The 13,831-nt window shown below is 53.6% G+C and overlaps 4 protein-coding genes across 4 annotated transcripts; 2 read left to right on the forward strand and 2 right to left on the reverse strand.

Moving 5' to 3' along the window:
• Positions 1-426: 426 nt before the first annotated feature.
• On the reverse strand, positions 427-1,447 carry CLUP02_06252 (uncharacterized protein; the record flags this gene model as incomplete). The annotated part of the gene is made up of 2 exons (XM_049285252.1): positions 427-446; positions 715-1,447. 2 exons carry the CDS (start codon positions 1,445-1,447, stop codon positions 427-429), a joined length of 753 nt encoding a protein of 250 aa, XP_049142395.1.
• A 1,045-nt stretch (positions 1,448-2,492) lies between these two features.
• CLUP02_06253 (serine hydroxymethyltransferase) lies at positions 2,493-4,066 on the reverse strand (the record flags this gene model as incomplete). Its single annotated transcript, XM_049285253.1, has 3 exons — positions 2,493-3,480; positions 3,544-3,959; positions 4,022-4,066. The coding sequence occupies 3 exons, from the start codon at positions 4,064-4,066 to the stop codon at positions 2,493-2,495; spliced, it is 1,449 nt and encodes a 482-aa protein (XP_049142396.1).
• A 71-nt stretch (positions 4,067-4,137) lies between these two features.
• On the forward strand, positions 4,138-8,739 carry CLUP02_06254 (eukaryotic aspartyl protease; the record flags this gene model as incomplete). The annotated part of the gene is made up of 24 exons (XM_049285254.1): positions 4,138-4,290; positions 4,390-4,422; positions 4,533-4,606; positions 4,669-4,756; positions 4,824-4,846; positions 4,906-4,962; positions 4,986-5,083; positions 5,141-5,253; positions 5,335-5,457; positions 5,524-5,746; positions 5,836-5,924; positions 5,987-6,008; positions 6,073-6,141; positions 6,196-6,302; positions 6,375-6,491; positions 6,529-6,621; positions 6,684-6,837; positions 6,896-7,819; positions 7,872-7,912; positions 7,971-8,055; positions 8,108-8,176; positions 8,241-8,248; positions 8,294-8,534; positions 8,597-8,739. 24 exons carry the CDS (start codon positions 4,138-4,140, stop codon positions 8,737-8,739), a joined length of 3,147 nt encoding a protein of 1,048 aa, XP_049142397.1.
• Positions 8,740-8,785: 46 nt separating this feature from the next.
• CLUP02_06255 (uncharacterized protein) lies at positions 8,786-11,640 on the forward strand (the record flags this gene model as incomplete). The annotated part of the gene is made up of 2 exons (XM_049285255.1): positions 8,786-9,000; positions 9,096-11,640. 2 exons carry the CDS (start codon positions 8,786-8,788, stop codon positions 11,638-11,640), a joined length of 2,760 nt encoding a protein of 919 aa, XP_049142398.1.
• Between the last annotated feature and the right edge of the window lie 2,191 nt (positions 11,641-13,831).

Consider the following 13,831-nt stretch of genomic DNA (forward strand, 5'->3'; position numbering starts at 1 on the left):
GATAGCTACCGAGGTATGGGCGTGAACGCCTCCGGTAGATCAAGGTTCGATGCTACGTTGTTCAGGTTGCACAGAGCTTCGTTACGACGATGTCGACGTTTTCTGTAGAATAGCTATGATCACACCTTTCTTTTCCATAAACAAGACCAGAATACCATTGAGTCACGTTGCAGTCACGACGCCAAAAATCTTCTTCATAGGTGTACAGGTGTGCGAGCTGTGCACGATCCCGACAGTCTGGATAACCCATCAAGGTTTGGGTACAAGCCCGTGCTACTGACGACTCGGAAAGTTGATTGAGGCAACATGACACGAAACTTAGAATTGGCGAGATCGCGAAGGCAGCAGCTGGCATAGAGTAGCATATGCTTTCTCGTTTTATACACGATCTGCCGAGCCACGTCCACAAGTTCAGACCTGAAAGCGCTAGGCAAAGGGGACATATCCTAACGTGAGCGAGAGATGCTTTTCACATGAAATCATGATGTTGCCTGGAACTTGCAGGAAGCCGAACTTCAAGTGAAGCTTAACTTCCACTACTGGTGACACACTCGCTGAACTTCCAATTATACGACGCCTTGAACGAAGTCCATATAATAACGAAAACTTGGGTCATTTCTCTTGCGACTTACCAAACAAAGCACCTACGACCATACTTCTACCATACTCAGTTCACAATATATCAAAACAACAACAACCAAAAAACCAACACACCTGTAATCACACCCGTGCTCACGAACCCTCCCCTCCCAGCAGCACCCGACTTCACCGGCACGGGCGGCGCCCAAAAGTAACCCGCCTCACCCTGCTCCCCAGAACCGTAAATAGCCCACTGCACATCGACATGGTTCTCCCTATTCGCCCAGCAATGCATCATCCCGCTCGCGCCCGTCTGTCCACTCACGTTATAGTCTCGCACAGCGGTGCGGACCACCTCCGCGACGTCCACGCCGCCGACGTACCACCCCGTCTTGATGCTCGGGAGGGCATCCGCGTAGGGCGGGCGGATGCCAAAGTTGCAGGTGCCGTGGGTGCGGATGCCGAGGATGGTGGTGTTGTCGGTGAAGCCGCGGACGTACCAGACGTAGCGCTCTTTTGCTGCCTCGTCGGCGAGGAGGAGGCAGTCTGTCGTGAGGGGAGATGTTGCGCGAGTTATGCCGACGAAGGAGGAGGCGCCGCAGATTTCGTCCTCGTAGCGCCGGTTGCCGCGGAAGTAGAAGGGGCCCGTTGGTCGCGTGGAGGGATCTGTTGTTTGGAGGTTGGAGATGTTGCCGATGCTGTCCGAGGGGGAGGATGGAGATGAGGATGATGGAGGGGGAGGTGGGATGTGGTAGGTTACGTTTGTGCTGTTTTGGTGCTTTGGGAAAGGAGGGATGTAGAATGTCAAGCCTGGTGTGATGTTGGCGAGGGCGAGGAGGATGACGGGGAGGGATGTTAGTCTAGTCATTTTTGTGGTGGAAGCTTACTTGGACTTCGGGACTAAGATGTGATGTTCTGCTAAGGTGGATGAGAGCGGGAGATGATGGACTGTACTCGTTAGTTGGGGGTTGGTGACTTACAAGTTTGACGATGGATGCGTTGATGTCTAGGTGTGTTCGAGCAGATGGTGTATTGTTGTAGAGTGTTTGCGTTTGCTGTCTGATCTGTCGAGAGGAGAATGAGATGGAAACCTCGGATAGGACTGTTGGTTATGTATACCAGTCTTCGAGACAGTTGCGTGGGACGGCCTCAAGCTCGTTGTGAATGGACAAGTGCCAAGAAGAAAGGTTCGTTGTGTAAGTTCAGACAATTTGAATGGGCAGCTATCGTGTATAAAGAAAGACAAGTCCATTGTAAAGTAGGTACAAACGGAATAGCTTTCAAGCCGAGAACAATGCTTTGCAACGGGGCTTCTTCATCAAAGAACGCCAATGTCGAATCAACTCTTTCTTGTCGTTGTCCAACGTTGGACATGGAATATTGTCACAGATGGCTTCGAGGCTAACTTTCGAATGTCTCAACGCCACAAACAGGGCGCAACGGCGACGTTTCTAATATCAATAGATCACAAGTAAAAGACACATATGCTTGCTTGTCAACGTGTTGATTGCATTGAGCGATTGACCGCGTTGAAGCAGTCAGCTACCTAAAATATGGCCGCAGTTGAGAACGCCACCCCCAACTCCCGCCCCCAGAATTTTTGTTCTACCCTTCCCGGTATTTGTTTTTCCGCTCGAAATATTTGCAACGCCTATGTAAAATGCAGCAGTAGTCTGTGAAGCACATTTTCCCTTTGTTCATGAGCCATGTTAAATGTCATGCGCGGAACCCGGACCCCTTTGACGATTGGGGTCACCCCACGCTTATTCCCTTCTGAACCATTTTTGTTGAACTGGGCATAATCAAAGCCCAGAGTGGTATATATCGATTCCTCCCTTGATCCACTCCTTTTCCCACGTCATGCTCCCTGGCATACGTGGGCCAATTCTCGCCACACAAGCCGCTGGCATGATTTAGATGCCAGCGTCAACGCGCCAGCCCTCAACGGGGAGGGGGAAGCTGCCGCTCCACTCGGCAACCTCCTTGCGGAGGTCGTTGATCTTGGCAACCTGGCCGCCAGCAACGGTGGCCTTGAAGTCCTTGAGCTTGTTGGCCTCCTTGGGCAGGGAAGCCTGGACCTCCTTGCAGATCTTGATGGACTCATCAATGTAGTTGGCGACGCGCTCAAAGTCGGCCTCTCCGAATCCACGGGAGGTCATGGCGGGGGTGCCGATGCGGAGACCGCAGGGGGTAAGAGCGCTCTTGTCGCCGGGAATGGAGTTCTTGTTGCAGGTGATGTTGATCTGCTCGAGAACGGCCTCGACACGGGCACCGTCCAAGCTGAACTGGCGGAGGTCGAGGAGGACCATGTGGGAGTCGGTGCCGTCGGCGACGAGCTTGTGGCCGAGGGTCTTGAACTTGTTCTCAAGGGCCTTGGCGTTGTCAATGACCTTCTGCTGGTAGGCCTTGAAGTCGGGGCTGGCAGCCTGCTTCAGGGCAACGGCGAGGGCAGTGATGGTGTGGTTGTGGGGGCCACCCTGGTGACCGGGGAAAACGGAGAAGTTGATGGGGTTCTCGAGGTCGTAGAGGGTCTCCTGGCCTTTAGCGTTGACGGAGCGGACGCCCTTGCGGAAGAAGATCATGGCACCGCGGGGGCCACGGAGGGACTTGTGGGTGGTGGTGGTGACGATGTCGGCGTACTCGAAGGGGGAGGGGATGACGCCGGCGGCAATGAGACCGGAGATGTGAGCCATGTCGACAACGAGGTAGGCACCGACGGAGTCGGCGATCTTGCGCATGCGTCCGTAGTCGATCAGACGGCAGTAGGCAGAGGTGCCGGCGACGAGGACCTTGGGACGGAAGAGCTGGGCGTTCTTCTCGAGCTGGTCGTAGTCAATGATGCCGGTGTCGAGGTTCACGCGGTAGGGCATGGTCTCAAAGTAGGTAGAGACAGCAGAGATCCTGTTGGGAACGAGAGTCAGTCATGGTTCTTCGTTCAAGTGTGGCAAGCGTAGGGTAACGTACTTCTTGGCAGGGGTCTGGTAGCCGTGGGACAAGTGACCACCGTGGGGGAGGTCAAGACCCATGAGGCGGCCGTGGACGGGCATGATGGCCTGGTAGACCTGAAGGTTGGCGGGAGAGCCAGACAAGCACTGGACGTTGACACCCCACTTGGAGGAGTCGAGGTTGAAGGCCTTGAGGGCACGGTTCTGGCAGAGGATCTCGATCTGGTCGATGTGCTCGTTGCCACCGTAGTATCTGGCACCGGGCTGGCCCTCGGAGTACTTGTTGGACATGGGCGATCCAAGAGCATCGAAGACGGCACGGGAGGTGACGTTCTCGGAGGCAATGAGAATGATGGACTCGCGCTGGCGCTTGATCTCGTCCTTCATGATCTCGGCAACCTCAGGGTCGGAGTCAATAAGAGACTTCTCCAACATCTATCAATGAGTCAGTATACAGCTCTGTAAAGCATGGCGGGGCAAAGAAAGAGTAGACGTACCTCCTTGTGGGAGACGGGGAGGGAGTAGGAACCAGTAGCAGCCATTGTGATGTGTGGTGTTACGAAGGATCGTAATTGTGAAGTTGAAGAAGAGAAGAGAGAAATTCTCGCAAGCAATGGCAAGAAGAGAAGTAGATGTAGGAAAAGAAGAGGAAGAGAGGGAGGCCAGCAAGGTTATGAAGGGATGGGAAAAAAGCTTGAGAAAATTTGGCAGAACATCGGAGGGAGCAAAATGTGAATCGAATGCTGAAGCGGTGGGGGTTGGCGGGGTGTGATTGGCGGGGTCGAGCTGTAAGTACCTTACTTCGTAGTCGTACGCAGTACGCGGTGGAATTGGAGAAAAAAAAACTGTGGCTGCCCCTCGATAGTCGACTGATGGCTTGACAATGGACACATACTACGTAGGTACGAAGTACTAGTATACTTACCTTTCCTCAAGGTACCTGCTATGTAAGGTATGGCAGGGACAATTCGGAGGCATTTGGTTCGCTAAATTGGGATCGCTCGACAGTTTGCGACCGCAAGCTTGGAGCATTTTGGGCCTTTGGTGGGCTCCCTGTGGTTCCCGGTGTGGCTCACCACTTTGTAAGTGGTTCCCGGTTGGAACGCTAAAACGGCGCTTCCCTGACGTTTCCCTGAACTCACAGCCTGTGGCGGGTTTTGTCGACTCCGATTCTGGAACGGTTCCACGAGTCATCGAGGAAACGGACCCCATTTCACGACGACGGGGATGTGGTTGGACCGTTTAGTGTAGCTGCTCGTACCTCCCCCGCCTCAACCGTCTCACGACTTCCGACTCTAGAGCTTCAGTCAGGAAGGCTTCGGGTGAGCCGGGACAATATTACGAGCGGACCATTTGTGGCAATTGAACTGTGACTCAACAGCATACGCATAGCTCTTCCCGAAAAGAATGGCAATTCGCACGATTTCTCCCGAGTGATGTGCGTCGTGAGTGAGTTTCCAGCCACCTCGTTCTCGACAAATTGGGGGAAACTGGGGGCATCGCGTCGAGAAAATCACCCGAGAAGGAAGAGCCATTTTTGAAACAGACAGCGATATTCCGTCTCAGCGCTCAGCTATAGCTTCGATCATAGAAAATCTGTGCTAGGGACGATGTAGTGGGCGAGGCAAATCTGCATTCAAAAGAACCATTCATCGCAACTTTGATGCACTTGGACTACATGAGAACGGCCAAAGACCCCAAGATGGAACAGTTGCGATGTCGGCGAAAGGTGAGAGTCAAGACAGTTGCATTTCTCCTAGCTCATTTCAAGCGCACCTGTGATTGGCCAGTGTCTGAACGGCAACTCTAGATACTTCAAGACTTTTCATATCAAACTCTATGCGGCTTTGACGTGAACCAAGAGACCAGCTTTGAGTTGAGGCAGTTACAAAGTGTGAGCTGGGCCAACACTGAGGCAATTGCGACTACCTGCGTGCAGTTTAGTCCATCTCCAAAGCGCATTTGGCGCGAGAGAACCTGGAAGGCCTCGATACCTTAGCTCAACAACATGGGTCACGCTCTCCTCCAGGAACTGCTGACTCATCTGGACCGCATCCACATTGGCCCCGAGCTCCGAGACAGCCCAGCGGAGGATCTATGCAATGGCCTCAGGTACCAAGGCGTCCGTCCAGATGCAGGCAGCTGGGCTTTCAGGCACGCGGCACGCTTCGGATGTTGGAGCAATAAGGTAAGCAAGCCAAGCTTGGCCCACGGATACCCGAGTAAGAGAGAGAGTCAGGGAATCGGTTACCGAAGGCGAGCTGAGCTATCTTCCTTATCTCATCAATCCACCTCGTTGCGTGATGTCAAGGTCCCCGTCGCAATGTTAGCCCGTTGCTTACCTTGCACTCCGGCGCGTTCAGCAATGCTGCAGCGCATCTCTCTCCAGCGCAGGATCAAGTGAGCGGCATCGAGGTGTAGAAGGCTGCAGGGACACGCGATCGGACACGCAAGCCCCGTAGTGGCAGCCGCATCACCCTGCGAGTGTGAGAGACGGAGACGGGAGCAGTGTGAGTGTCAGTGTCACCGAGTGTGTGAGAGCTGCCAGGAGCTCTGTCTCGGGCTTCTAACTCGCTGCGTGCCTTGGGCGAGTTGGGGCAGCTCCGCGCCGTCTTAGGTTCCATGGTTGCTCCCCCAGCCAGCTAAAGTGGGTCGCCACAGCCAACCCCAGCTTTTGATAGGCAGATAAGATACCTGCACCTATCGGGTGCTGCGTCATGGTCCTTCGTGCCTTGCGGAGGCGAGTGGGCAGGTTGTCACGGGGGCGCAGTTGCTAAGGTAAGTCTGGTCTGGGTAGCCTGCCACACCTGCCTGCCACAGCAAAGGTACTTACCTACTTAATAGGTACAGGCGCCGCCCCAGCTTCCGCATCTTCCCCCCGTCAACACATCATCATCCCCCCCATCCGTTTCAACCGCCATCTCCTCAGTATCACCAGCACGAAGACGCAGGGCGCTAAACACCATCGTAATCTGGGTAATCGAGGTTGACAGCCACGATGAAGAGCACTCTCCTCACCGCGGCCGTGCTGTTGGGTGCGGCCCAGGCCGAAGTCCACAAGCTGAAGCTGAAGAAGGTCCCCATTGAGGAGCAGCTTGTATGTTCGGCCCATCATCCTGTATATCCGCAACAATGTTTACTGACTGCTGCCATCCTCAGAACTCTGTTCCTATCGAGCACCAAGTCAGACAGCTCGGCCAGAAGTACATGGGCGCCCGCCCTGACAGCCATGCCGATGCCATGTTCAACCAGAAGCCCTTCACAAGCACTGGCGAGCACCCCGTGCCTGTGAGCAACTTCATGAACGCTCAGTGTATGTCTCATTCACCTCGTTGTTAGTTACCATCAGTCAACTAACGTTCGCACTTCAGACTTCTCCGAGATCGAGATCGGTACTCCTCCCCAGACCTTCAAGGTTGTTCTGGACACTGGTAGCTCCAACCTGTGGGTTCCTTCCCAGCAGTGCGGCAGCATTGCATGCTACCTGCACTCCAAGTATGACTCTTCGTCGTCGTCCACCTACAAGTCCAACGGCTCCGAGTTCGAGATCCACTACGGCTCTGGCAGCTTGACTGGTTTCGTCTCCCAGGATGACGTCTCCATTGGCGATCTTAAGATCAAGAAGCAGGACTTTGCCGAGGCCACCAGCGAGCCTGGCCTTGCCTTTGCCTTCGGTCGCTTCGACGGCATCCTCGGTCTTGGTTACGACACCATTTCCGTCAACAAGATTGTTCCCCCCTTCTACAACCTTGTTAACCAGAAGGCTATTGACGAGCCTGTCTTCGCCTTCTACCTCGGCGACACCAACGAGGAGGGTGACGAGAGCGAGGCTACCTTTGGTGGCCTCGATGACTCTCACTACGAGGGCAAGATCACTTACATCCCCCTCCGCCGCAAGGCTTACTGGGAGGTCGACCTCGATGCCATTACCCTTGGCGACGAGACCGCTGACCTTGAGGGACACGGTGCCATCCTTGACACCGGTACTTCTCTGAACGTCCTCCCCTCTGCTCTTGCTGAGCTGCTCAACAAGGAGATCGGTGCCAAGAAGGGCTACAACGGCCAGTACTCTGTTGAGTGCTCCAAGCGTGACGAGCTTCCCGACATCACCTTCACTCTCTCTGGCTACAACTTCAGCATTTCCGCTTACGACTATGTCCTGGAGGTCTCTGGCAGCTGCATCTCCACCTTCCAGGGCATGGACTTCCCCGAGCCGGTCGGCCCCCTTGTCATCTTGGGAGATGCCTTCCTGCGCCGGTGGTACTCTGTTTACGACCTCGGCAAGAACGCCGTTGGTCTGGCCAAGGCTAAGAAATAAACGCCTACTCATAACCCCATTTCCTTGAGAATACGTCGATTACTCGGTCAATCAGATCCAGGGTGCGGCTGTAATGTAACTACGATAGGTAGCTAGTCTGGACACCATTGTGAGAATACCAATAGTAGCATTTGTCTTTCAGCATCTGTGTCATTGTGCATTATCTACGTGAAAGTAGGCCCACCTTTGAGGAGCTCGAACTGTGCTGCAGAGGTTCATAGAATCACAATTCCCGCTTTGCAGCGATGTTGCGGACATCTCATAGGCCATGTGTTGAACAAAATCAATAATACTGTTTGCAATATGAGAAAGAAGCTTCAACAAGCTACCCTCTGTGCATCAACTCTGAAATGAGAGCGTTCCTACCAACCGTAAAGGTACTTCAACTGAACATCAAGTCACGAAGGTGTGAGCGTAACGTAGAACCCACTCTTCTCTCTGCACGGGCCAGATCATCACGTGGGTAATGGGCCCGCTTATTCAGATCGGCAAGCCAATCGCTGCTGACCTCAGCTCAGTGCCTTTTCGCCAGCAACCAACAAGGACCCGTGGTTCTGTCCAATTTTCCAGTATAGCCTCCCGACAGTCACGCAGGGGAATTGCTCCAGGAGCATTTGCAAGGCGAGAAAAATCCAAATACGGCGACTTTGATGGACCCCATTCATTTTCCGAGTACCGTTGCTTGTCTTTGAGTGTGTTCTTGGATGAAAAGGTTCCCCAACACTCCTGGCCTCGCGACGCTTGACGAAAAAAGGTTTTGGAGTTCCACCAAGACGAGCGACCGACGAACCTCGCGCGTCGCGACAATCCCGCCCTCCACTAGGCTACCTACCACCCCCGTCGTCCCGCGCGACATCGACAGAACGAACCGCCCGAAACGCCCTGGCATCGCGATAATTTCCATCGATAGCCACAACCACAATTCACGACGACGATTTTCACAATGGCGCAGCCGGATTCGGTCCAGGCAAACGGCATCCCTGGACCGGACCATGCTGAGTCCCCCCAGCCCGTCGTCCCTGTGAAGAGGAAGCGCGACACCGAGGATGAGGGCGACGAGGTCAACGGCGATGGACCGGAGAAGATGGAAGTCGATGCTGAAGCCCCAAAGGAGGATCATAAACCCCTCATCAAGAACTATTTTGCTGTTCTTAGCAGGTACGACTGCCGCGCCCCCCTTTGCGCCCTTGGCTGCGCGCCCATTCCCCCTTCGTCAGCCCCGAGGCCGCATTGTACTGACACGCAGTCCAAAGCTTCGATGCAAACCCGTCAATTCTGAAGCGTCGCCTTCCCGAAACCGATGCAGAGCAGCCCGACGCGAAACGCCAAAAGTCCGCCAATAGCCCAGCCACCATCGCCGACAAGGTCAACCACGACTCGTACTCGCATGTCGACGAACTCGCGGCCGATGTCGTCGAAGCCGTCAAAGATCAACTTCAGGAACTTCAATCGGACAAGGTTGAGAAGGACAAGGACGTCATTGATGGCGGCGCTGTGGTGCAGACCAAGGAGTTTCAGCAAAAGGCCATGGACCTCCTTCGAAGGGAGATATCGTACCCACGCACCGCTGTGAACGTCAGCAACATCAAACCGGCCCCGGAACTCACTCCAGGCAACGCTGTCTTAACGGTCGTTGGCCCTGGCCCTCATGGCAAGCAACTGTTCTCAAGTCTGCCCAAGAAGGCCCCAGGACAGGAGAGCTTGGCTGCAAAGGCATCGTCTATGGAACTTCCCTTAGGCATATCGAAAACCTATATTGTTCCTTCTCGCCAGAGCGAAAGATCAGCTACTCTCGGAGAGCTCTTCTCCTCGAGCAGACCTCTCCCTCCACTGCAGCCGCCTAAGCAACCCAAGCAGCTGGTCAAGGGAAACGTCCTTGGTTTCTACCATCCCGAGCCGGCGCAAAAGTCCAAGTATTACAACGAATCTTACTCTAGCAAAAAGGTCGCAGTCGGTTGCTACTTGGACTACACCAATGCGGCACCTTCGTCTAAGAGCAAGACCAGACAGCGCGAACGCGCTCAAAGTCTTGCAGGTCACCGACCCTCATCTACCGAAATTGAGGTTAACGAAATGGAGTCCTTGTTTCGCAGCGCATTCTCCAGCTTTGCGCCCGTCAGAGACGATTCCGGCTCTGTCATTCCGTCCAGCCATGCTGGTCGCATGTACTGGCAGCTTACTGGACAGCGCAACTTCAATCGCCTCATCGAATCCGAGTTGCAGGAAGTCGATGATGATGACACGCTTGAGAACCACGTTGGTGAGAAGGCCGAGACTGAGAACGTGGACGAGGAGTTCGTCACTGAGGCGATTGAGAAGTGGGATGAATGGCTGGTGGATCCGGCGCTGGAAGACATGAACGAGGTCCTGTCAAAACCCAAGGATAAGGACCCCGCCGACAAGGAGGTTGACGAATTCCTCGATGAAGTCACCGACATGATTGAGACCTTGCTGTCGTATCAGCGCATCCGCAACCTCACATTGCCATCATCACAGAATCGTTACGCAGGCGATCCCGTCAATGGCGACTTGCTTTCTCACGGTGCTGTCTCGGCACCAACGGAAGAGGAGACGATGACGTACGAAGCACTGAGGGCTCAACTGAGTCTGATTGTCGGCACTCTCCCTCCCTATGCGGTGGCTAAACTCAATGGTGACCAACTTGAGGAGCTTCTCATCAGCACCAAGCTCGAGGTCCGCACAGATCAGTACAAGGGCGTGATGGAGGACGATGCTGCAACGCAAGCCCGGATGCGTCAACAGCAAAGCGTCGCCGCTTCTGCTCCGTCGAACCGGCCTGCCCCTCACCGAACCCCTAGTGCATCCACCCCCTACAGCAACCAGTACGCGGCGGCGCAATACGGAACCCCCACCCGAACACCCTCAATCGCGCCCTCCAGCTATTACCGGTCGGGACAGCAGCCTGCCATGCCCCCGCAGCAAGGCTCCGTTCCTCGTCCGGGTGGTGCCCCCCACCAGATGCCTCATGCGCAGCAGCCCCGTCCCGGTCAGCCGGGCAATTACCGGAACACCAATGGATACACCAACTATGCGCAGCACGTCGGAAAGGCACAAACACCGTATGGTCACCAGGGTGTTCAGTATGGATCTCAACAACGACCTCCACAATACTCTGGTTACGCAGGCACGCCTTCACACGGCACGCCCAATGCTCGCTTCCAGCAGCCCTACCAACAATCTTTCCCGCAACAGCCAAGCACGCCTTCTCAGGGCTACGCAGGCTACTACGCCAATGGTGCTAACAACATGCAATCGCGGAACATGTCGCCCCAAGTACAGGCTGGTCAATACAATTCGCCAACTCCACACCAACAGCAGCAACGGTACTACGGATCAACTCCCCACCAGAACGTGCCTGGCACCCCTCCGATCAACCGTCAGCATTATCCGAATGGTAGCCACCTCCCTCAACAACCTATGAATTCTCTAACTGGATACAATACAGCCGTTGCAAGGACAGACCAGCAGCGCCTCCACGCCGAGCAAGCGAGATATAGAGCCGCTGCACAGCAAACGAGCGCAGCTTTCGGGACCAAGATACAGGGAACACATGAAGGAAACAACATGACTCCAGTACCCGCCGACGACCAGAACGGTCAAGGATCTCCCTACAATGCCAACATGCGAGCGCGCATGGCCGCAGGTGGCACCCCGAAGCCGCAGAGCCCTGTCGGTAGTGTAGGAAAGCCGAATGGAACTCCACCAATCCCGCACAAAGTGACACCGGTGCCCATTCCGGTCATACCTCAACAGCAGCCGTACAGGAAGCCAAACTAGCCATATGACAATCCTTACCTACCGCCACAGGAATTGTATCCGCGGAGGCCTATTCCAGTGTCCAGCGGACTTTTGACAGAGGTCGCAGCACGGAACGGTGGTCAGAAGACGACGCAATCTGCCAAGCCTCCGCCTCAACCTGTGCAACTTTCACCGCGGCCCGGCTCGGCAAAAAAATGATGCCTACGATCTGCGGCTCAGTCGGCCGTGGTGTACATTGCGTCAACAAAATGCCGATTTCCATTTACTCTACGGTGTCTGAATAGCCAGGGAAGCGATGTCCTTTCGGAGTTGGTGTGAGAGACAGGGACTTTTTTTTTTTCTACAAATCTCGCCTGCGACTCGGGACAGCGGGTTCCGCTGTACTGAGCGACGCAAAAGTGGTGGTCTGATTGATGATGGATGGATGGGTACATGAGGAAGCAGTTGCATGAGAGAAACCTCTCGATTCGACCAACAACCCTGTGACTCTTGGCGTTCTGGCCCTTGTGTTATTAGAAAGTTTTCGGAGGAGAGTTGACAAAACTCGGTAGATGATCGCCAGGAAGGGCGACTGTTCTTTTTCTCAGTTTTACGGAGGGTGTGTCGACATGGAAGTGGTTTGTGCCACATTGGCACAACAGGAAGGAAGGTTTTTGCTTCTTCTTTTCTTCTGTTTTCCATGAAATCAAACGCACAACGTGGGGAAGGGGAAACGGAATCATAGTATCACCTTGGCTCGCGGAACGGTGGAAAGGGGATAAGGGGGGTTGGCTCCATGTGTATAGAGTGATTCGAGTAGCCGACACTTTGTATCCTAATCAAAAACTAGTGGCATTTGCGTCAAAGTTGTGTGTCTTTCTTTGTGTATGTGTGTGACAGAGAAAGCTGTCTCATTCGAAAGATTGAGTGTGCTGCTGGATACTCAGTATGGCTCTGAATCCGTCTGAAATACTTTCCGACCGGCCGGCAACAACAGCGAGGGGTTGGGCCTAAGACGGGTTAATCGCGGGACTAAGTTCCTCATAGCAAAGTTTAGGCCTCATTCGAGCTTATAACTTGGACAAGCTTTATACAAATGTTCTATTACCAAATCAACTTGGTTCACTTCACTATCCCATTTAGTGTGATCAATGTTTGGTGTTGGAGAAATCAGGGAACACGTATGTCCCTTCTAAACGCCGAACAGTTACAGCCTTGCTACAATCAGAACTAAAGTATCAGAATTAAAGTATCGTCACTCAGCTCTACTCTATGTAGGGCCTCTTAATTCCGAAAACACGGCTAACTTGCCTGCACTTTCATATTGGTGCGTGGCTACTAACTACCTTCTGCTTTATGACCTCCCTAAAACAGGAAAAGACCTGCCATAGCGGATTCCACACCTCAGTGCTGCGCACGAAATCTCGAATGCTTTCCGGTCCTAGTGTGATGACCGTCACAAGCAGGTCATTGCAGCGCCTTGGGAGATGTCGTACCCAAAGTGAGGCAGTTACCAGTTCTGTAAAGGCTCAAGTCTCTGAGAGACTAGGTACTCAACAACGAAAGTGAACAACTCCACTTTGCCATGCTCTTAACCCATGGTTGAGTAGAACCAGCAGACACCGCTTGGTGTAGACAACATGGCTACCTAAGGTGAGACGTGCGGACGACTAAAGTAGCCAGCCCTAACAACATGGCTACCTAGACTGAGACGTGTGGACGACCAAAGTAGCCCTAGATAGTTGTGTGAACTTGCGGGGTTTGCCTCAGCCAGCCACATGTGAAGGAAGCAACGTCACCACACTGAAAATCTAAACTCCGCAATCCCAAAAATGACTCTATACTACGAATGTCAGGTAAATCTCCATGATAAATACGATGGTGAAATCAATTGCAGGATTGCATGGGGTGTAAAGTTGTCGGCAATCGTTATTGACACTCTCTCCCATCCTCCATTTGGTTTACGCTCTAAGGAAGGGCAGAAAAACCAACTCAGTAACGACAGGCGAGAGATGATTATATGGCGTTTCAGGATAAATTTTACTCAATTGGGTATAAGCTATGACCAAAGGCCGGGGAGAAATCGTACTGAGTATAGGTGAGCAATGCAGACAGGGCAGGTAAATGTAAGCAGAGTCCTACTGCAAGCCACTCTGGGTTCGAAATACAACCACTTGTGATGGATCGTTTGTAGCCAATTCATTTCTCATCACTGTATGGGTCTGTGATT

The sequence above is a fragment of the Colletotrichum lupini genome, chromosome 3, assembly GCF_023278565.1.
Source record: "Colletotrichum lupini chromosome 3, complete sequence".
NCBI lineage: Eukaryota > Fungi > Ascomycota > Sordariomycetes > Glomerellales > Glomerellaceae > Colletotrichum > Colletotrichum lupini.